We start from the raw sequence: 23,518 nt of genomic DNA, 5'->3' as shown, positions 1-23,518 counted from the left end.
TAGTTGTGGGTGATTGCATCTTCTTGTATTGTCTAAATCATTAAACACATTCTGAAAGGATTACAAAGGAGTAATAAAAACAACACTTTTTCAATCTTTATATAGATATTTCATTAAAAATGTGTTTGAAAATTAAACCTCAAAGCAACAAAAGTCACAAAGATGCCTTTGGGATTTTTAAAATGTTATAATATAGATTATTTACTTACCAAACTGCAGTTTTTTCATTACAGCTACATATTTCTCTTCAAGAGATCTTAAAACTGACAATGGCTTGGGTTTCATTGCAGCTTTTTTACAGGATTCAGCCAATTTTCTCTCTGTTGTAAATAATATATAACATTCAATAAAGTACTGTTAAATTTATCTATAGTATTTTTTTACTGCAAAATTCAGAAATATCATTTTGCATCATCAAAAAACAGGCCCATCCTAATTGTGAAGACACTATGCTGATAGCCTTAAAGTCAAACATAATGGCATTTCTTTGGATCCAACTTTGTTCTTGGTCCTATTCCTGTCACAGGAATTTCTAAAGAGAAGCAAAAGTATAGTGAATAAAAGCTTCAGTAGTTCTGTATTAATAGCATAGTCTTCTTCGATGGCAATTCTAGTCTGTAGCAAAGTAGTCCAGATGGAAGGAAGAAATATGTGTGTAAAGTGAGTGGCACAGCCTGGGGTCTGAGTCAAAAGGAATCAACCTAGAGTCTGGGTGTCAAACTTGTGGCATCACATAGCCATCATGTGATGTATCGTGATATTTTTCCCTTTGCGGAGCAGGGGTGGACATAGTCTGTGTGTGATACATTTAGCCCATGTATTCAAAAGAACTTGGGATAATGTTTCATTTTTCTATGTCTCAGGAAGAATGAAAAAGTTCTTGCCCAGGTATATTTACACATTAGTCAACATTTAATTATTTTTTAAAACATTTAAAAATGATTGCACTTTATTTTTTACTTGTCCATAGGTTTTTTAAGGTTTCCATTTCTGAACTCATTGTTACCACAATCTTATGGAGAATCTGTACACTGGTGAAAGATGGGATACAAAAATTCATGCTCATTTACCTTGATTAGCTTGACGCAAACTTGTTGTTGCAGCGTAAACAATTTCAGCAGTTCTTTGGATATCTGGCACCAAAAGAGTCAGCCCCTCTGGTTCTTGATCTGAAGTCTCTGACTTTACTCCGGGTTTTGACTTGTCCTTTTTTGATCTACAGAATAGGTCAAAATTGGACAAGATTTTTTTAAAAAAAACTTTGACAGAAGTAAAAATATTTAGAAAACATGTCTTAAACAGAATGTCTTGAAAGGAGTGCGCCTTTAAAATGAGGAAACTGATAAACTGATAAACAGGACATTTCTAACAAAACAGCAATGAAGCAATAAATTTTCTACGTGAAAATTTTCTCTAGTTTTGGCTGTACACTTCTGCTATAACTGCTAATGTTCCTATGTACACATTGAGACAGCTGGAAACAGATTTCAAAGCAGTAATTTCAATATCTAAAGAACAAACTTATTAAAAAACTTCAAATATAGGTGCTGATTTTTTTGGAATGCAGCTTTTTCTAAGACTTGGCATAGCCCCAACAAATGAAGCTTTTGTGTGCCCGTGCATGTATATATACAGTATATACAAATTTTATTTCATTTTTTTCTCTATCCAAATTTTCTTTGCTTTTTTTTCCTATCAAGACAATGCTGATAAATAAAGGCCTTTTCAAATTCTAGCAAACTAAGTGTATAAAATCTATTTCAGAAACTAGAATTATTAGTATGCTAAGTTCCAAAACACATACATGGAATATTAGTGTAAATATCAGCAGTTAAATTTAAGTACCTCGTGTCTAATTGATTTGACTTTCTTCATTTATTTTCTTATGTTTAACTCAACTTGTTATCTAACTCTTAATAAAGCTAGTAGCTTGTGACTTTTCTTCTTGTTTTTACTGCTTTTATTTATCGGGTTTTAAATTGTCTTTTATATACAGTATAACAAATAATATTTTTGTTCAACATAAAACCTTCTTCTGGTAAAAGCTTTTCATTATATACGAATGATAATTTGATCTGATTTTCTTAACCCAACTTCTGAATTCTGGATATTTTTGTTGTAATGTATTTTCTTTATTCTGAATGCTTGCTTTAACATATTTTAGTCTGCTCCCTTTTCTAGTTATTTTATAATTCATGAGACATTAACATTATTAATTTCTATTATTATTGTCTTTTTATTACATTCTTTTATTTGTATTATATTTGGTCTGCTCTTCTTACTAAATTTTAAAAAGACATCCTTTCTCTGGACCCAGATTTTTGCACACTTTTCATTCTAAAACCTAATACAAACTGCTTTTCTATGATAGCCCATATGCCTATTTGTTCTTCTTTTGGCAATAATGTTTTTCTCCCTTATTACTATTATTTTCAAAATCTTTGGAATCAATGGAATAACTTTTCTGTTTTTAATATATTCTGTTTTAATATATTCTACTCAAATTATTCCTATAACAAATTTTCATTATAGTCTCCCAATGCTTTCTGCTTGTATTATGTTCAATGAGAAAGATACTGACTACTTTTACATTTTTTTCTACATGTAATACAGTATATTTTGGGAACCTATTAAATTTCTTTAGTTCTCTTATTAAAGATACTTTTCCATTTTTTCGTCATTGATGCTGGGATTCCTCAAGGACTTATTTAAAATGTTCCTTGGAAAGGTTTGACTCATTAATGACCTATTTATTTCTGAAGAACAATGACAAGGTGTCACAAGTATCCGACATCTGCATGAGTTCCTTTATGAAAGAAAAAGAGGCTAGGAATGTACCAACATGAATCTTGGTTTATTTGGATCTTATTCTTTTTGTCCAAATTTAATAATTAAGGTATAATTTTCAGCTATCAAAGTAAATTTCAGTTCAAATTTCTATATTCTATTTGCATATTCAATATGCATATATTAGCACAGTAAGAAACTGTGTGCATATAAGAACCAACAATTTCTTTCTTTTTTCAATACATTCATAAATATTTGAAAGGTAAGTTTGTAATGCTGAAAGCTTTGAATATACAGTAATTTAAATCCAGCCATTGGAGAAATAAACTGTTCAAAACTTACCATAAAATTCCTATTTATACCAGGTTTTAATTTTTTTTAGAATCAACTTAGTTGTTTTTTTAATCTACATGAAGGGGTCTTTTTTCTCCAATTCCTTTATGCTTAAAAACCAGTTAAAAATTAGGTGTGCCTTGATAAATATTATAATTCAACTGAAGCACCAACTTAATATTCAGCATGATCCCAGGACATGAGCTCTTAATTGGAGTAAGATGGATTTCCTTAAGAAGGTGTAGACAGTTGTTATGGTTATTGTCCCTATGAAATTTAATGAAAAGAAGGACTAGAGGAGACATGATAGCAGTGTTCCAATATCTCAGAGGTTGCCACAAAGAGAGAGTCAAGCTATTCTCCAAAGCATCTGAAGGTAGGACAAGAAACAATGGGTGGAAACTAATCAAGGAGAGAAGCAACTTAGAACTAAGGAGAAAATTACTGGAATTTTTAACATCTTCCAACTCTGTTGTTGCTGTTGTTGTTAAGTGTAGTTCGATTATTTAAAACAGGGGTCCCCAAACTTGGCAATTTTAAGACCTGTGGACTTCAACTCCCAGAATTCTCCAGCCAGCTATGCTGGCTAGAGAATTCTGGGAGTTGAAGTCCACAAGTCTTAAAGTTGCCAAGTTTGAGGACCTCTGATTTAAAACATTAAATTTGGTTTCATAATTTTTGTCTTGTTTTAGAATATCAATACACTTGTTTTGGAATTCAGATCAACTCTTAATTTTCTTATGGTCATCTCAATTTACAGTGATCTCTCGGTTAGCGCGGGGGTTACGTTCCAAGACCTCCCGCGCTAACCGATTTCCGCGTTATATTGGATGCGGAAGTAAAACCACCATCTGCGCATGTGCGCCATTTTTTTCATGGCCGCACATGCGCAGATGGTGGAGTTTGCGTGTGGGCGGCGGGGAAGACCAAGGGAAGATTCCTTCAGCCGCCCAACAGCTGATCTGCTCCGCAGCGCGGAAGCAGCGAGGAGCCGAAGATGGGGTAAAGGCAAAGGGGAAACCCCATCTTCGGCTCCTCGCTGCTGCCGCGCGGATCAGGTGTTGGGCGGCTGAAGGAACCTTCCCTTGGTCGTCCCGCTTGTCGCTTGCTAGTCCACACACGCCCCCCTGGATGAGCCGGCCACAGGGGCGAGGGGTGGGGATGAAGGGGCAGGACTTCCCGGGCGGAAGGCATGCTCGGCTCTGCCGCTCCAGCCGCTTTCGGCCGAGCCTCCCCGGCCAAGCAGCCAGGGAAGTCGAGCCAGGCGTGGCGGCGGCAGCGCTGCTTCTCCGGTCGCCCGGTCCTCTCCTGCCTCCTGCGCCGATGTTCCCCGCTGCGACGGAAGGCAGTCGCTTGGCTAGGGAGGCTCGGCCGAAAGCGGCTGGAGCGGCAGAGCCGAGCACGCCTTCCGCCCGGGAAGTCCTGCCCCTTCATCCCCACCCCTCGCCCCTGTGGTCGGCGGGGATGAAAGGGCAGGACTCCCTGGGTGGAAGGCGTGCTCGGCTCTGCCGCTCCAGCCGCTTTCGGCCGAGCCTCCCTAGCCAAGCGACTGCCTTCCGTCGCAGCGGGGAACATCGGCGCAGGAGGCAGGAGAGGACCGGGCGACCGGAGAAGCAGCGCTGCCGCCGCCACGCCTGGCTCGACTTCCCTGGCTGCTTGGCCGGGGAGGCTCGGCCGAAAGCGGCTGGAGCGGCAGAGCCGAGCACGCCTTCCACCCAGCGATTGTTCCGCTGCCGCCAGCATGGCCTGGCTGGCAGCGGAAGATGTAACGGAGCCCACGGGGGATTCGCCTTCCTCCCACCCGCAGCCGAGACTGATTGTGGGCTCCTTCGCAACCTCGGAGAGCTTCCGGGGCATGAAAGCTCACGAAAACCAGGAAGCTCTCCGAGGTTGCAAAGGAGCCCACGATCAGTCGGCTGCCGGCGGGAGGAAAGCGAATGCCACGGGGCTGGGCTCGGCTCCCCCCTCGGCTCCCCCCCTTACCAGCCCCGCCGCGGAAGGCCCCATTCTGTTCCCTGCCGGCCCGATTGAGCGGCCGGCGGTCTCCATTCAGGGAACAGAATAAAAAAAAAATTATTTTTTAATATTTTATTTTTTTTTAAATAATATTTTAATATTTTATTTTTTAAATAATATTTTTTGAAAAACCGCGTTGCAGCGTTTCGCGCTAATCGAGAACGCGCAAGTCGAGGGACCACTGTATATTATTGTTTTAATGTATCCAAAATTTCTAGCATCTTTTTATTACAAAAAGAAATTTCCTAGAGTTATGCAAGGAATTTCTCAAATGTTCAGTTTTGTTCATTGATGTCTCTCTTTTTTTGGTGCTTGACACATTGCTAACATTGGATAAATGTACTAGGTATAGATCTCTGCCCATTACTATATATTAAGTTGGCTTATGTCTCACTTTGTACATAACATTAATTTTGTTTTCTATACATAACAAATTACCATGACTCAAATATTGAAGGGGGAATTCAGGTTTTGGAACACTGCCAAAATTCTTGTCAATTTCCTTGACTATTTCACTGCATTGATCCCCTGCATTCTTGGTACAATCCATTTCTTAGGTAATTAGAAAGGTTTTTTATGAGACATTACTACTTTTAATCAGAACTGATGGTTGGAAGGAAAAAGTTTCAACTGCTTGGGATTTATTACATGTGGCAATGTTCTTTCAGATTCTATTCTAATGGGAAATAGGGGTTTGTTTTTAAATAAGAATACAGTGTTCCCTCGATTTTCGCGGGTTCGAACTTCGCAAAAAGTCTATATCATGGTTTTTCAAAAATATTAATTAAAAAATACTTCGTGGATTTTTTCCCTATGCAACGGTTTTTCCCGCCTGATGATGTCATACGTCATCGCCAAACTTTCATCTGCCTTTAATAAATATTTTTTTTAATAAACTTTAATAAATAAACATGGTGAGTAATAATCTAAATGGCTGCTAGGAGAATGGGAAATTGCAATTTAGGGGTTTAAAGTGTTAAGGGAAGGCTTGTGATACTGTTCATAGCCAAAAATAGTGTATTTACTTCCGCATCTCTACTTCACGGAAATTCAACTTTTGCGGGCGGTCTTGGAACGCATCCCCCGCGAAAAGCGAGGGAACACTATAAACCAAAGTTGTCCTTATTTAAAAATTTTCGGTTTTAAATCATGGAAATAAATGGAGGCTCTCCTGAGTTTGTTTGGAGAGTAGTTATATTATGCTATTTCTCAAAATCAACCAATCAATCTCAAGAAATACCTCAATCGATTAGTGTAAGTATCCACACATGTCTTCATTTTAGCTAACAAAGTTCCAACCGAAGCTTGGGATTCTAACTGCTCCTCTTCCTCTTCTCCATTTTCTCCAGTCAGGGGAAGCAACAATGGTACCATAGATATGCACGAAGCAATGGCTCGGAGAAGTTCCAAAAGAGCTCTATAGAGGGGCACATGCCTTGCCATATCCAAAACTAGTGAAGAAAAGGGAGAAATATAATAAAATTCCAGTTACTTACATTTGTTAGATTCTATTTAGTTAATAAAATATCTATTTATAAATGTTTGTTGAAAACAGAGACAAAATTAGAATGCTTTTGGTGTTTTGAACAACTGTAATTGTAAAATCAGAGCTTTGTTCATAAGACAGTATTTGTTCATTGACAGTATAAAAAGAAACGATCTAAAAGTGCAAATTCAAGATAAAAAATAAATTCAAGAAGAATAAATTCAAGAAGAATAAAAACGGTTTTCTTTGTACAACACATAGTTATGTTTCCTTCATCAGATATCATAACAGCCATTAATTGTAACAGATTTAAAGGGGCATTGGTCAAATTTGTGGAATGCTGGCTATAAATAGCTATAGTCTTAAAAGTTGCTTACTTTCATGGAACAAGGAAGTATAAGATACAGATGTATATGATAATTTTATGAATAAATTATGACATTAATTCATGGAATAAATACAACTTCAAAATATATCTTAATATGTATGTATTCTAATTGTGTCTTCAGATTATATTATTTTGAGAACAGTGATTTATTTTCAAATATTGAATGCTGATACATTTCTGACCTTATTTGTGCTTTTGAGAATAAAGTATATCAAGTATCGTCATTTTAAAAAAATAACAGTCTAAAAGTACAATTCAATTTTGCTATTTTACTACCTATAAGTCATCTTTGAAGTTAATCTACAATTTCTTCACCTTCTGTTTCACTTTACTGTGGTCCAACTCACTCATTATAAATTATTCTTAGGCAAATCTGCACTAATATTTCTAAAAATTCAAAAATTCTTCCCTTGTATTTCAAGTTCAAGCTGAAACAGCTGTGAAACAAGGCTACTGGTTTCCAATCATATTTTTCCCATTGGCAAAGCCTCTTGATTGGTCCTATTAATGCAAATCTCCCGTGGCAAAAACTACAAACCATATTTTGTGTCACTTACAAAACCTGAACTTTAATACTTAGAAAGGATTTTATTTAGGCTTTAAAATGGTGTGTATTAAAATGCTGTGTATAACCTTATTATTTATAACTTATGTTGCTACATTCTGGGCCAATTGCAATTTCTATCTAGGGGTTGCCTGAAGGAGAATGCAATGCAGTAGTCTAAGCTTGTGAAAAGCAGCACATGCGTCACTGACATACCAATGTCTTTCAAGAACGGGATAAATTTTTTAATTAGGCAAAGCAGATAAAAGCCTAGGTGTCTATCCAGCATCAATGCCACATCATAATGCAGAGGAGGGTGGGGGGCATGAAACAGGATTGTCCTTGTGCGTATGCCTTTTCTGCAGGGTTCTGAAAAAAATATCCTTTAGGCTGGTCTGAAAGAAGATGACTCGGTAATGGTGGTCCAGAAAATCATTTTTTTGGACATCTGAAACTGTATCTTCTAGCATTCCAATCATTATGTATGGCTGTCTTACGGTTTGAAATTAATAAAGCAAATGCAGAAAGATTGGCTAAAGGTAGTCCTCACTCCTCAATGGCTGCATATACAGTGATCCCCCGGGTATTGCGATCCTGATCATTGCGAAACGGCTATACAGTATGGCGATTTTGCAACCCGGTAGTAAAAACACCATCTGCGCATGCGCACTCTTTTTTCTATGGGCACGCATGCGTAGATGGCGCCGGGCAGATCAGCTGCTGGGCGGCTTCCCTAGGTCTTCCCCCTCTTGCTGGCGGGAGGGCAAGCGGCGGGCATCAGCGAGGAGTTTCCCCACCGCCCACGCAAACTCCTCGCTGCCGCTCGCCTGCCCTTCGCCCGCCCACGCCGTTCGCTCGCGCCGCTTCCCAGCTGAGTCCTGAAGCGAATTGGCTTCAGGACTCAGCTGGGAAGCGGCGCGAGCGAACGGCGTGGGCGGGCGAAGGGCGGGCGAGCGGCAGCGAGGAGTTTGCGTGGGCGGTGGGGAAACCCCAATCTTCAGCTCCTCGCTGCTGCGGCGGAAGTAAAAACACCATCTGCGCATGCGCAGATGGTGTTTTTACTTCCGCAGCGCTACTTCGTGAAAAACCGGTCATTGCGAGGGGTCCTGGAACGGAACCCTCGCAATGATCGGGGGACCACTGTAGTAACCTTTTCATAGGCATCACTTTATAAGTTTCAATGTTCTGCCTATTGCACTACTAAAGGAAAGCTAAAGGAAAGCTAAGCTGGACTGAACAGTTTACTTTTACTGCTGACCAACAGTCAGCAGTAAAAAAGCAAAACTGCCTTTTTCAGTGAGTTTGACTGTAAGACACATTAAAAATAAGCAAAGTGGAATTTTGTGATTTAGCCTTCCACTGATATATCTGTTTTATACACTTCTAGTAGCAATGACATTAGAGCAGTGATTTTCAACCTTTTTTGAGCCACGGCACGTTTTTTATATTTACGAAACCCTGGGGCACACTGAGCGGGGTGGGGGTGGGCTAAAAAAAGTTTGGACAAAAAAATTCTCTCTCCCTTCCTTCCTCTTTCTTTCTCTCCATCTCTCTTTCTTTCTCTTCCTTCCTTCCTCTCTTTTTTGCTCTCTTTCTCTCCCTCCTTACCTACCTCTATGTCTTTCTCTCTCTCTCTTGCTTTCTTTCTCTCTTTTGCTCTCTCTCTCTTTCTCTCTCTCTTGCTTTCTTTCTCTCTTTCTCTTTCTTTCTTTCTTTCTCTTGGTTTCTTTCTCTCTCTCTTGCTTTCTTTCTCTCTCTGAGCTTCGCGGCACACCTGACCATGTCTCGCAGCACACTAGTGTGCCACGGCACACTGGTTGAAAAACACTGCATTAGAGTAACCAAATACGGAGTGGGTGTATAATACAGAATTATGTGGGATGGAATATACAATAGAGAATACTAGAGTTGGAAGGGACTTTGGAGGTCTTGTAGTCCAATCCCATGCTCAAGCACCATTTCAGACAAATGGCCGACCATCTTAAAAACCTCCAGTGATAGAGTACCCATAACTTCTGGAGGCAAGTAGTACCACTGACTAATTGTTCTCAATGATAGGAAATCTCTCCTTAGTTTTAGGTTGGATCTCTCTTTAATGATCTTCCACCTGTTACTTCTTGTCCTGGCCTCAGATGCTTTGGACAATAAGTTGTCCCCCTCATCTCTGTGATAGTCCCTCAAAATATTGGGAGAACTCCTATCATGTCATGCATAGTCCTTTTCTTCATTGGACTAGGCATTTCCACTTCCTGCAAAAATTCATTGAATGGGTAGATAAGGTTTTAACAGTTCAAGATTTGGGACTGTGATATTCTCAACTGTTAGCTATATTTAAAAATGTCACTAAATATGGTTGGATATCCAAATATTCAGACTCAATGTATTGCAAAACGAATATAGGAGAAGAGCTACAGTTCAATGTTTTGTTACGTATTATAAAAGTTTTGCATAGTAAACTTTTGCTAATACTGTACTGTACAGAATTGGGAACTGCATAGAATGCCCAGATTTATACAAAAACACAAATCTTTTATCAAAATTAAAAATTGGTTATGTAGTATTATCTAAATTCTTAACATTTTATGGGGGGAAGACAAAAAGAAATTTGAATACATCACTTAGTACAAAACAATAACATTTGTTAGCCTTATTATCTGGGAAACTCACATTAGATTTTGGTATTACCTTGAGAATCTGAACTGACACTATGTTTATAATATACAATTCCAATCCTAAAATAGCCCTAGTATCCATAGTATTTTTAATCTCAAAAGTTAATGGCACATTTATTCAACAAAAAAGTTGGCTTAAACTATATAGATTATTTAACTTGATTAATCAAAGGTTTTCCTAATCGGCTGCAAAATTCCCAATACAGTATACTTAATATTTGATATTTACATTAATTCTGGGCAAAGTTTATGGAGAAATGTCTCTTGAAAAAGAAACTTTGCTGTAAGCTATACATTAATTGGAAGCATCTGTATTCCTAAATTTTTTACTGTTCCAAGATTTTCCTAACTAAGAATAACCTAGCCTGATGAACCATTAAATAGATAATATTGAGCAGCTCTAAATTCTTTTCCAAACCATTTAACATTCCAAGTATAGCTTAACCAAATACAGATGACATTTAAAAAATCCTTTTTTATATATCTGAAATGCAGTCTCAAAGAACACAATGAATAGGGCATCTGCAACCATAATGGAAAATGCATTATTATGCAATATTTCCCATGTGCCTCAAAACAAGCTAATCAAAAGAACCAAATGGAAGCTACACAAAGTATGTACAACAATTTTATAAACATCTTTTAATAACTTACTCAAAGGATATAATGCTTTTGTTTCTTCTATCTTAATCCATAATTTGAGTTCAACTCTGAATGATACACTATTAAATACCCAGATAAAGGTAAAAATGGTACACACACAACCCATTCAACTTGTAACATGTGGGACTTCATTTTGGCATTATGAGATTAGGATATTCTCTTGTGACAATGTATATTGAGGCTTAGAATAAAAGGTGATGTTCAATTGTCAAGGATATATTTGTGATCATATCTGGTTTCAAATAAACATCTTTTCTATGTTAGGAGCTCTTTCTCATCTTCATTAGCTGATTTCAATCAATTCTGTATCATTCATATATTAAGAAATCATAAAGGCTATAACATTTATTCAGACAGTGATGTTTTATCCTGTTTTTTCATCATTTAAGTTTCTGATGCCACAAACTACCATTGAAGACTGAACCAAAGTCTCCCCCCCCCCCAAAAAAATCTATCTGTAGTCTTCATATGTACATTCAGTAATAATTTCAGTAGTCACTGAAAATACCATCCAAAGAATATTTCATTCATTCATTCACTTGTGAAAAAGTACTACTAACAACAAAGAATCCTGAGAGTGTCTTAGTTAACAGAATGTGCAGGAATCTCATTAACTATCCAAAGATTTACAAGAGAGGATAGATACTCCAGCTAGTCAATTAAAATAGCTAGAATCCATTTTCTTGCTTCATAATTAGTCAGTTTAGATCTTCAAAGCATAAAATTATTGCCAGAGGTCACATTTTTGCTCTCATAATGCCCAAGTACCGTAATTTAAAATTTTAAACTTCCCTTGTTTTTGCTTTTGTAGTACATTTTCTTAAACATATGATGTTAATAAACTCACTAAAAGACATGGTCTAAATTACAACATTTCAAGTGTTACTATAAGGTCTGAATCTAAAAAGACAAGAAATAAAAGTTACAGACTAGACTTGACCATTATGTAAATATGGCATAGTGCCCTCTGTATTTCAAGTTGGGAAAGAGAGACCAAGGACCAAAACCTCAGAACTGACAAATACAATTAATAGTTGATTTTTTTACATAGGCATTTCTCTTTCTGGGTACAATCAAATTTTTATGTAACTTCCTTTAAAGTTTTACTGTTGGATAGTTACCAACTGTATTATATATATGTATGTTTGTGCATCTGAAAAATACAGAATTAAAACATATCTGCAACAAGTTTGACAGCAAGCAAGGTCACTTACTCCTATACTATGGAAAGATATCTCAGACTCCAACACCAGGATTTAAACAATGATTCTGATTTGTTTGCAGCTCTTCTGATGTTGGATTAGGTTACAGTTTTTCCTCCATGCCACCATTCTGCTAAACAACTAATTTCTACAGCACTGTACAATTACCTAGTAGGGTTGTCTTCCTATTATCCTTCTCATCTCTTTTATGACCATAACTTTGTTGCTTGTATCTTACAATTTATATATACTGTTAAAAAATAAATAAAGGGAACACTGAAAGAACGCATCCTAGATCTGAATGAATGAAATATTCTCATTGAATACTTTGTTCTGTACAAAGTTGAATGTGCACAACAGCATGTGAAATTAATTGTCGATCAGTGTTGCTTCCTAAGTGGACACTTTGATTTCACAGAAGTTCGATTTACTTGGAGTTATATTGTGTTGCTTAAGTGTTCCCTTTATTTTTTGAGCAGTGTAGTTTTATTTAGAATCTAGTATGATTTATCTATCGCTCAGTGTTTTATCTTATGATTTATGATGAATACATTTTATGATGATTGTGATCATGATTTATCACTTGTTGCTAGAGTGTACACAGATATCTTATGCACTGGAAAAAAATTCCTTGTGTGTCCAATTACACTTTGATTGGCCAATAAATAATTCTATTCCTATTCCCATTCCATTCTTTCCTCCATCAGAAAAAATTAAGCTGCACAACGAATCAGATAGGCAGAATTTAACAAAACAAAACAGACAATTCCAATGCCTCTTTCTAACCAAGGATCAGTGGTGGGTTGTAAATATTTTTGCTACCAGAAGCATCCCAGGCAGGTGGGTAGTCTCCCGCTTCTGCAGCTACCGATTCTAAGAACCAGTCCGAACCGGGAGCAACACACCGCTGGCCAGAATCCAACAACTTTCTTACCTTAAGGACTTTCCACCTTGCCTGAAAAGTATAATAATTATTTACTTTTATTTTGGAAATTTACTACCTTTGTCACTCAATAAGAATTGTATTTTTCATACCAGGGGACTTTCTTACTGATTGAGTTCATATACCATTTGCAACTGATTGAATGACTAAGAAAACTGTAATATGGGCAATACCATAAAAAAAGCTCTCATTAAAAAAAGTTTGGATTTGGATAACCACACAACAGTAGGACTATTAAATGAACTGTCTGGTGACTTATTTCAGCATTTCATCCCAGACATTATTCCAACTCTGTACTGATAGAAAACTCAAAGAATTACAAGAGATTAACACATCACTATTTACAAGTTGAACCCACATAGCTAAATGCTAACATAGCTAAACATAGCTAAATGCTAACAGTTTTTCTCCAAAGAAAATGTGCTGACAAACACATGGAAAGGAATAATGTCTTCCAGTTTCCCACACTGAGACAGTAGGAGAGGGAGATGCTCCTGGCTGCTTCAGGTTTAAAGGAGAAAAAGAAAAAAAGAAAACATGGTGGCATATAAGGGCTAAAGTTGATAAGGTAAGAAGCAAAGGACTGCAGATCAGGTTGCTATGTAAAGATACTTTTTCCTCTTTCTTTTTGTTCTATTTCATAAAATAAATAACCTCACCATGCAATAATCACACTGCAATCGATCTCTTTATTGCATGTGGGGAGGAATGGCAAGAAAGGAATAGCAAGAAAGGATAACAGGTGAGATCCAGCACATTTGCAGCTGATTTCTGCCTTCTGTAATAGTTGATCTTCTGCATAGATGTTTCTTTTTCAATTCTGCTATAAAGCTTTAATCTAATCATGCTGGGTCCTTGAAAATACTGCTGTTAGCTAGTTACTAAGCACAGGGGGGGAGAGTGTGTGTGTGTGTGTGAATGTCTGAAGACTCATGAATCAAGCTATGCCTGCATGAAGCCTGACATCTAATGACTTTTGCTTTTTCTATTTAAACAATAACTGGAGGCAGATCTCTTATAAAATGTCTAATTAACACTCAATATTCAATTGCTTTGCAAAGAATTGATTGCCTGGAGAGCTCTGTACAAGAGAGGGAAACATTGTTTTTAACAAAGGGGAAAAAGAAATAATTTCAGACAGTTTGGTCAAAACGACAAAATGCAGGTTCTAACCCTGAAATGCAAGCTCAGCAATAGGCTTGTTCAATGTCATTCTCCACCCCATATCTATGATTTTAGATGTTTTCATTTTTCACAGATTGCTGGTTACAGGAATAGTATATTATCATAGTATCAAAACACCGAGTAAGCATTTGGTAAAATTGTTTTTTTTTTAATTACAGGAATTTCATCTTGCCAATAGGAAAGAGGACTTGGAGGTCTTTCTAGTCCCATCCCCTGCTCAAACAGGATTCAGAAACCCTATATCATTTCAGACCAATGGTTGTCCAACCATTTGTCTGATATGGCATATAGGATAGAGATGACATTCAAATTTTCCTCCTACCAGTTCTGTAGGCGTGGCTTGGTGGGATCATGTGACTGAGTGGGCATGGCCAACCTGACATCATTCACAGCAAGGTGGGGCGGCACCATCCTACTTAACTATGACAACAGAACCAAAAGAAAAGTTCAGTGAAATCTTCTAGTGTTCAACCTGGGTGCTTCTAACCTCCTTTTTATGTTTGCTCTGTGTGTATGACCCCGAGAAGGAGAGGAGTGAGTAATAGGGGAGGGGCAATACCAGTCAGTGGTGCGATTTACTGGCTCTCTGAACTGCGCATAATCTCCGTCACCGTTTCTACAGAACCTGTCTGAACATCCTGAATTTCACCCCTGATAGAGGTTGGATTATAAAACTTCCATGATCCCTTCGAACTGTGGTATTCTTGCTCACTGTGCAATGGAAGGCATATGGCAGAACTGATATTCTTGAATATCTACCATTGTCCCTAGCTACCTCTTCTCAACCTGCAAGCCAACCTTATTAATCATCAAACCCTCATACTCTATGAATTCTAACTACCAAGGACTAGATTTACACATCAAGCTTAGTTATAGATTGAATAAATCATAATTCATCAAGTTTAAACAGTATACTAAGTCAAACCTACGCAAACCATTGTACAGTATCTCTTAATGAGATAGATGAATCCTACCTATATTTACCAACTTTTGATTCACACAGTTGATACGCATTATATCTAAATGATTCTCTTAAACTTTGCAGAATCTCCCAACAAAAGGGATCAATGATATTCAAAAATCTCCCTTTTATTTTCCATAATAGCATTCCCCAACCTTTTGGGCACTAGGGGCCGGCTCCGTGAAGAAGAGTTTTTCCACGGACTGAAGGGTGTGTGATTTTGCATGCTGCCTGCATCCTGTAGGTGGGGCTTTGTTTCTTGCGTGGATCAGGGGTTGGGGATCCCTGCTCTATGAAAACATATTTTTATCCCTACAGGTAAAAAAAGATTAAATAAGTTACTTCTATTTTATTTTAATTACCTAATAGAAAAAATGATTTAATTTCACTCTTTGGGGAGAAAAGTCAACTAGCTTAAGACAAAACCAAGGATATCTAAAATATTAGTTGATCTTCTTAGTAGTTCAATGTAGTTCTAATAAAAATGTAAATATATTTGCTCATGTTTGGCACATATTTCCCCCCCACTGTATTCTACATAATTATTTCTGCTTCTGACATTTCATAGGAAAAAAATACAAAGCACCCATCAATTATGCTAGTTTCTGAGATTTTATTAAATATCACCTGCACTTTGACACATTAGTTAATGTCATTATAAAAATGGACACATCATTATTAAAATGAATGAGCAAAAGGGGAAAAAGTGAAAATAAATTCTTAAAATATGGAATTCTGTCAACTATTGGGCTTCTATGAATTGTTATTTACATTGATAGTTCTGTATCATTTCTTTATTGTTTTCTTTTTACTACCACTATTTATTTAATATTGCCCTTCAAATTAATCTAAACCACTCTTACTGGAAAATGGCCAACTAATTCTAATCCTATTCAAATTAATTATGATGTGTGCCTGCTGAGATTTAAAGTGAGGAAAAAGTGTAGGAATAATTATGTTTCATTTAAACTTTCACAAGTCACAGTATTTTTCAAAGGGATTCTAATAAAATAGATGATTTTAAAAAACTCTAATAGATGGAACTTTAAGAAGACTTATTCAACCATACTACCTAAATTTTGCAACTACATTTTGTGAGGTTAGTGCTTTAATTAATACAATTTATTTTAATCCAAATTCTGTTTCCCCTTTTCTTTAAACTAGATACAAGTTTTGGAATACTATTACCAAAATAATGCTGAATTTAAATAGATTATTTTACATAGCCATTTTTAACTCTTTAAATTAAGCACTTGGATTAAAATATAATTCAAATGTTTGTGAATTATTTTTATATTTCTATTATAAATGTAGAACAAATTAATTAATATTCCTATGTAGATCACCCTATGAAAAGAAAAGCTGGTGGACATAAAAATCAAAATAATTTAAGAGCGATAACATGTTAAATTTCTTCAGATAATGCCTTAAATGCTCCGATTAAAGAACCTCAAAACCATTGGAAGGCAATATGCTTTTCATAGTATAAATTATCCTCTAATGACAATGAATGTTTCTTGCTTGGTGGTATGTTCCATAAAACCAAAACAACAATAACAACTTGTAGGATTGCTCCTTTTGAAAATGAAAGGATTCCTTTCACAATATGGGAAAAATTATTTATATTTGATATAAATAACATAGTGGAGCAGGCATTGCCTTCAAGCTATGTCTATAATGTAGGAAGTTTAAGACCACAACCAGCACTAATTTAGTTTCTTATACTGAAGCATCAAGAACTTTGTGTAATTCCTAAAAGATACTAAAAGTTCCTATTGATTTTAATATTTACTGCATATATAAAAAACTACAGTGTTTCAAAATGCAAAGCATTCAAACAATAATAGATAAAAGTAGTCATTAAAAAGTGGTAAAAAAAATTGGAAACAGTCATCTATATGGGCCATTCTTTGTCAAGTGGACCAGGTAAAATTGAAGCCTTATTTGAAAAGAAACCATCACAAAAACAACATACAGTGATCTCTTGGTTAGCGCGGGGGTTACGTTCCAAGACCTCCCGCGCTAACCGATTTCCGCGTTATACTGGATGCGGAAGTAAAAACCACCATCTGCGCATGTGTGCCATTTTTTTCATGGCCGCACATGCGCAGATGGTGGAGTTTGCGTGTGGGCGGCGGGGAAGACCAAGGGAAGATTCCTTCAGCCGCCCAACAGCTGATCTGCTCCGCAGCGCGGAGCCGAAGATGGGGTAAAGGCAAAGGGGAAACCCCATCTTCGGCTCCTCGCTGCTGCCGCGCTGCGGAGCGGATCAGGTGTTGGGCGGCCGAAGGAACCTTCCCTTGGTCTTCCCGCCGCCCAGGCAAAGGGGAAACTCCAAGATCGCTTGCCGCTTTGCAGCTTGGAGCCTTGCTTCGCCTCCTTCGCTGCAATAGGCAAGCGGCAAGCGATCTTGAGAAAGAGAGAGAAAGGAGGGCGACTTGCCAGTCCACGCCCCCCTGGATGAACAGCCTCGCATGGCCCCAGCGCCGGGCTCCGCTGTTGCCTCCGCCCCCATTCGGCTCTGCAGCTGAGAGGCCTTCCCGGCAGAGCCCTCCCCAACAGCTCCTGCCGCCAGCGCAAAAAAGAAAAGAAAAAAAAATCCCCAAAAGAGGCAGGCACAAAGCGGGGGCACAAGGGGAGCTGCCCGGCAGAGGTTGCTTTTTTTCTTCTCGTGGGCAAGTGGAGGGGGGGAGAGAGAAGGGAGGAAGAGAGTGTGAGAGAGGAAGAAAGAGAGAGAGAAATGATAGAAAAAAGGGGAGAAAAAAGAGAAATGAGAAAATGATTGAAGCATAGTGACAGGAAAGAAAGAGAAAGAGACAGAGAAGTGACTCTTGGTGATGACGTATGACGTCATCGGGTGGGAAAAACTGTGGTATAGCAAAAAAAAAAGCGGACTTATTTTTTAATTAATATTTTTTGAAAAACCGCGTTGCAGCGTTTCGCGCTAATCGAGAACGCGCAAATCGAGGGATCACTGTATATGATAGAAAAAATGTGCTCTTTGTAATGAAATAAAAATGAAGATGATTGAAGGTGAGAAAACAGAGCGATAGAAAAAACCGTGCTCTTTCTAATGAAGATGCTTAAAGGTGATGAAACAGAGCTCTTTGTTTTCTCACGTTCAATCATCTTCATTTTTATTTCATTTGAAAGAGCAGGTTTTTTCCTATCATACATGTTGTTTTTGTGATGGTTTCTTTTCAAATAAGGCTGCAAAAATCAGTCAAGTGGACACCTGGTTCACTTGACAAAGAATTACCCACATAGAAAAACTAATGGACTGAAAACGGAAGTATTCAGATCTACTGTAGATACTGAAAGTTGCTAAAGCATATAATTTTATTGGCTTATTATAAAATAGTATTTTCAAATGAGTAGTATTTCTAAAAAAACACATCACATATACAGTATATCAGTTGTTGATATTGTATCTTGTCAGATAGGAATCAGTCAGAAATCAACTTGTGGAGTCAGTAGCAGAACTCAATCTAAAAATACACAACTTTTGTTAAAAGTAATAGAATTTTTGAAATAATATAAAGTCATGTGAACAATAAATGTATTTTTCATGACACTCCCTTAAATATCCTCAGGTGGGAAAATATTTTACGCCAAGCTATGTAATATTCTAAGTAATTTGTCAATCAAATAATGTTTCTTCAAAACAGCCCTACAAATTAATACATACTAATTCCAAAATTATTTCAAATGCTGATAGAGACCATCTTGCAAATCAGGCTTTGTGCTGTAATATGCTCTGCTTTTATGTTAAATGCATCTCTGAGGTTTTTAAATTTTAAAGTAATACTGTCAAAATACCACAATTTACCTGAAACAAATTTAGTGAAAAAGACATGCACAGAAATAATTTTTAACTGTGGATAAAGAATGCAAGCATGCAAGCTAAAACTGTTTTCATTCAAAATCATTGTCTATCAATTTTCTTAATAATGAAATATGTCACTTAAGAAAGTATTCATTCTGTTTTTATCTGAAAAAGGTATTACACACAACTTAATACACTACACTGAATTAGCACAGATTTGTCATTCCTGCACAGAATATCAGATAATTACTTCCTATGACAAAAGGCTGGGAACATTTCTTTTGTACATGGTGTTATTTTCACACTGACCTGTATTCTTCAAAGAGAGAACAGGAGGGGAATAATAGATTTCAAAACAACAGTTCCATTTTGATTCAACAGTCTACCAAAAGCTGTTGAAATGAAAAAGAACTCAAAAGGCAAAAGGATCGAAAACCCTGTTGCGGCTCAAATGCCTTAAAGCAGCATAGTACTTTGTCAATTTGGCTTCCTTCTACACAGCACACTTCCACAAGTGTTGCTGGATTAAAATGTGCCTAGCCTGACAATGAAACAGCAGAACCATCATGCATTGTTATGCAACTCATTGTCTGCAAGGGGGACTTGTAGCTGTTCTTTATTCAGCAAGTGCCAACTGCATGTTTAATCAATGTCACCACTCACTACCGTATGCAACTGAAGCCACTGACATTCCACTCCTCAGATCTGACTGGCTGCTAAGTTATGCAATGCTCTGAAGAATGCCTTGGGATTATTTGTCAGATGCTCCGAATGCAGGTGTGTAATACTCCTATCCTTGTCGCAAAACAACTAACTTTGTTCCTTCTGGATAAAAATATAAACAGGGCAATATAACTGCATCTACTACATTTGGATTTACAACTCAGCGACACGAAGGAAATGTCTTCAGAGAATTAACAAGACCGAGAGCACGTTACCAAAACATGCCTCTGGAATGTCTTGGGTTAACAGCTACATGTATATGACAAAGAGTGGGAGATTAAATTTTAACTGGAAGCCTCAGCTGTGTAGCCACTGTTGGTACAGAATGTGCTTCGTCTGATCGAAGATTCAAAAAATTTAAAAGGGGAACAAATATACAACCTGGATAAGAAGCGCAGGGATTTGCTTCCAAACATAACATTGTCTGAATGGATAACCGACATAAGGCCTGCATTTCTTGGAAGATATTATAACATTATTGCATCTGCAGCCTAATTTATCAAGAAATTGTTCATGCATGCATACAATTTCTGCTCTGACTGAAAAGAACAGCCCTCCATGAAGATAAGGCTGTTTTTCCACTGCAGTGAGGAGTAAGCAGCATGTCTGATGAGATTTTATTCCTGATGCAATGTAGGGTAAGAGAAGCTTTTACAAATCTTTAAGCGTAAATCAGTTTATTAATCTTTGATTGCTGCAATCATTTAATTTTAAATGTAATTAAAATATTCAAAAACATGTAATTTCAATAGGCATTCAGTTATATGCCTTTCTGGATATTGTGTGTAAACTGTCTGGCATTCCATTCAGGTTAGACTGAAAATAACCCCCCCTCCCCAGCAGAGTAATATTTAAACAAATTGCAAATCCAAGCATAAATATATTTTCATTTCTGACACCAAAAGATTATATGATGAACCATGCAACCAAATTCACATTAAATCTATATTAAACACCACAAAACAAAAAGGAAACAAAAGACAATAGCTGGTATCTACCATAAATTGTATGTATAGCACTTCTTCAAAACCTTCCTAACAGCACTGTGCTATCTGTTGCCACACTTCATGGCAACATTTATACAATTTTCTCTTTTTTTCTTTCCAGTCTTAATGTAAATTTTTAGATATAAAAGCCACCAAACCACTCTATCTTTCATATAAAAGGCTAACCTAATTTGGATTATGTGATCAAACTTGCTTATTGACACATCAATGTATACTAATTTAACTACCTGTCTATTTCCTGTTTATCTGTTTTTCAGTAAGCCACATATGTTTACTACGTAAAGTACAGGTGCAGACTTTGGGGGAGAAACTATTCAGAAATTAAAATTAGATTGGAATGAACTATAAATTTCTCTTTTTTAGAATACATGTGCAGTAATATTTGGGTTATGTATATGTTGGATTTGTGTGTATATGTATATGTGTGAAGGGGAGGGAGGATCCACAAAGTAAGTAATTTTTTCCCTTCTTTCTAGCCAGCAGTTCAAACACTGGTGAAGGTTTTTGCAGAAAAAATGAGGAGCGCTGCCATTACAACGTTAGAAGATGTAAAAAGGCAAGAAGAAAGTGAGGAAAAAGAGGAATCGGTTTTAGCTCTGTTGGGAATAATTGGAACAGTGCTTAATCTATTTGTAATAATTTTTGTGTATATCTACACAACACTTTGATGGTTTTCTAGAAATCCGGAAAAGCACATAGTGCAAAGGCCAGCAATGACAAATAGGATCAGTGAACTCTATCCTACAGGAAACAAAGCCTCAAAAGAAAATATACATTCCAGACAAAACTGCCCAGATAAAGGCCCAGCACCACTGACCGTATTCAAAAAATATATTTAAATCTAAGTAATCTTATTACATGTAAATGAAAACAGTATTCAACTTCTAAACAACGAGTGTCAATATTCAATCTCTAAAATTCATACAGAGTTCTTCTGCCAGTGAACTTGGGGGACATTGATAATATAAGCAGGTTACAAATAAAGATAATGGTGCCATGAAACCTACTTGTTTTATTTACCTGTTCCCCTTTAAACTTCTGGATTCATTTAAATAACATCTGGGTTGGAATCCAGTGCACTTTCTACCCTTATTAAGTGCTAAAATTTATACAACTATACATGAAATGTAGAAAGAAGAACATTGTTAAGCACTATATTATGAATATATAAAATCTTCATTGATTAGCTTCCATGATACTTTTATTTCTTATACTGATGACAATTCTGTCAGGTATTGCAATATAATGCTTGTAGGTATTTAATTTATATCCATGCTTATAAGCTATACTCTATACAACATGTAATTGTAAAACAATGTTTGTATTGCAAATTGTTATTTCAAGGGCAATTTTCATTTAAAAAAAAAGAGAGAAGATCATGGTTTGAGGAAAACACAGTAATTGCAATCTACTATAGAAGTCTGACTTTAACAGAATATTAGAAAGAAATACACCGAGTAATTGAAATTTGAATCATGTATGATTTAAAACAGATGGTTTTAAAGTGTTATGGTATTATATTGGTTCCAAACAATATATTCTCCATGACCAATAACCTGGGGAAACCTTTCATGCATTTACTTAAAATTCCACTTAATTGATCTAAATAAACATTTTTACAGTTTTAAAGTGTCTCTTGGACTATAATACTTATAGGGGAAGGGGGGGAAACATAATGAAACCAAAGGGATTTATATATTTTTTTTAAAAAAGAGAGAACTGTGCTGTTAAATGTACATCAACCACACTGTTTTCCTATTCCATGTGCCAACTAAACCAATCATTTTAAAAATTATGGTCCATGCTGTTGCCTTTCCAATTTTGCCTGTATTTTAAAGAACATTTTGATTGTAAGAAACATTATTAATATTTGAGTAAATAATCTTTGAAAAAATGTAATGTCTTTGAATACTAGATGTGACAATATAACAAGGCAGTTGTCCTTTATTACTGTTTAATATCTGATGTAACTCTAATTTCCAAAACAGGAACTAGGACATTAAACAGATGAAAAACTAAGTCCAACAAACAGGTAGGTTGAACCTAACGTCTAAGCTGAAATGAAAGTTTTTATCCCCCATAAGGACCCATTTTTAATTTAAAACTTTTATTGCTAAGAATTAAATTAATGCTTGGGAGACTGGCCAAATGTTCAGACTTATAAAAGAGCATTAAGAAGACAAAAGATATTTATTTCTCTGAACTGCAAGGAGACCTATATTTGGACATTGGATGCTAACAAAGAGATATGGAATAAGGATACAAATAGTAATTGGACATGAAGAACTGACAAAAGCTAACAGGACTGAAGTGAATGAAAAGAAAAACAGAAGAGTATAAGAGCGGAAGTGAAAAATTAACACATGGTACTTGGGCAAAGATGCATATATAGGAGAAAGGACAGCATAGAGCACATATATTTTAATGAATATTTTTGAAAGGAAGACCCAGATAAGTAATGAAAAACATAAATCAGTAAAGTATGGATAGTAGCAAATGTATTGTCAATCCTTGTCAAACTATCTACTAGGTACAATTAAATATCTCTTCAGATTAGCATTTGAACTTGACAATAGTTATGATCACTTTAGAATGTTTACATTTAAAATGTAAGTCTTAAAATGACTTAAAGTGGCATACCTGCACACGCACGGAGACACACAGTTCTAACAAAATAACTTTGAATCAAGAGATTTTTAAAATATATGTGCTTACATGTAATATATGCACTCATATCAAATGTTATGATGTGTCTATGCTTACAAAGATCAGAACTGTTTAA

The 23,518-nt window shown here is 36.5% G+C and overlaps 2 protein-coding genes across 12 annotated transcripts in view; one reads left to right on the top strand and one right to left on the bottom strand.

Annotated features, from left to right (window-relative positions):
- Positions 1 to 23,518, bottom strand: part of BIRC6 (baculoviral IAP repeat containing 6) — a 165,159-nt gene that overhangs the window by 11,344 nt on the left and 130,297 nt on the right. For all 11 annotated transcript variants that reach the window (XM_070734154.1, XM_070734156.1, XM_070734158.1 and 8 more), the window contains 3 exons: positions 6,377 to 6,587; positions 1,071 to 1,216; positions 210 to 320 (listed from right to left, as the gene is read on the bottom strand). In XM_070734154.1, the coding sequence (XP_070590255.1) occupies positions 210 to 320; positions 1,071 to 1,216; positions 6,377 to 6,587 (468 nt within the window). The remainder of the gene's footprint in view (positions 1 to 209; positions 321 to 1,070; positions 1,217 to 6,376; positions 6,588 to 23,518) is intronic.
- Positions 21,221 to 21,809, top strand: TUNAR (transmembrane neural differentiation associated intracellular calcium regulator). Its single transcript, XM_070740823.1, has one exon. The coding sequence runs from the start codon at positions 21,252 to 21,254 to the stop codon at positions 21,402 to 21,404; it is 153 nt and encodes a 50-aa protein (XP_070596924.1). The 5' UTR covers positions 21,221 to 21,251; the 3' UTR covers positions 21,405 to 21,809.

The sequence above is a fragment of the Erythrolamprus reginae genome, chromosome 1 (genome assembly GCF_031021105.1).
Source record: "Erythrolamprus reginae isolate rEryReg1 chromosome 1, rEryReg1.hap1, whole genome shotgun sequence".
NCBI lineage: Eukaryota > Metazoa > Chordata > Lepidosauria > Squamata > Dipsadidae > Erythrolamprus > Erythrolamprus reginae.
Note: the sequence above shows the minus strand (reverse complement) of the source record. Positions and strands in the feature narration are given on the sequence as shown.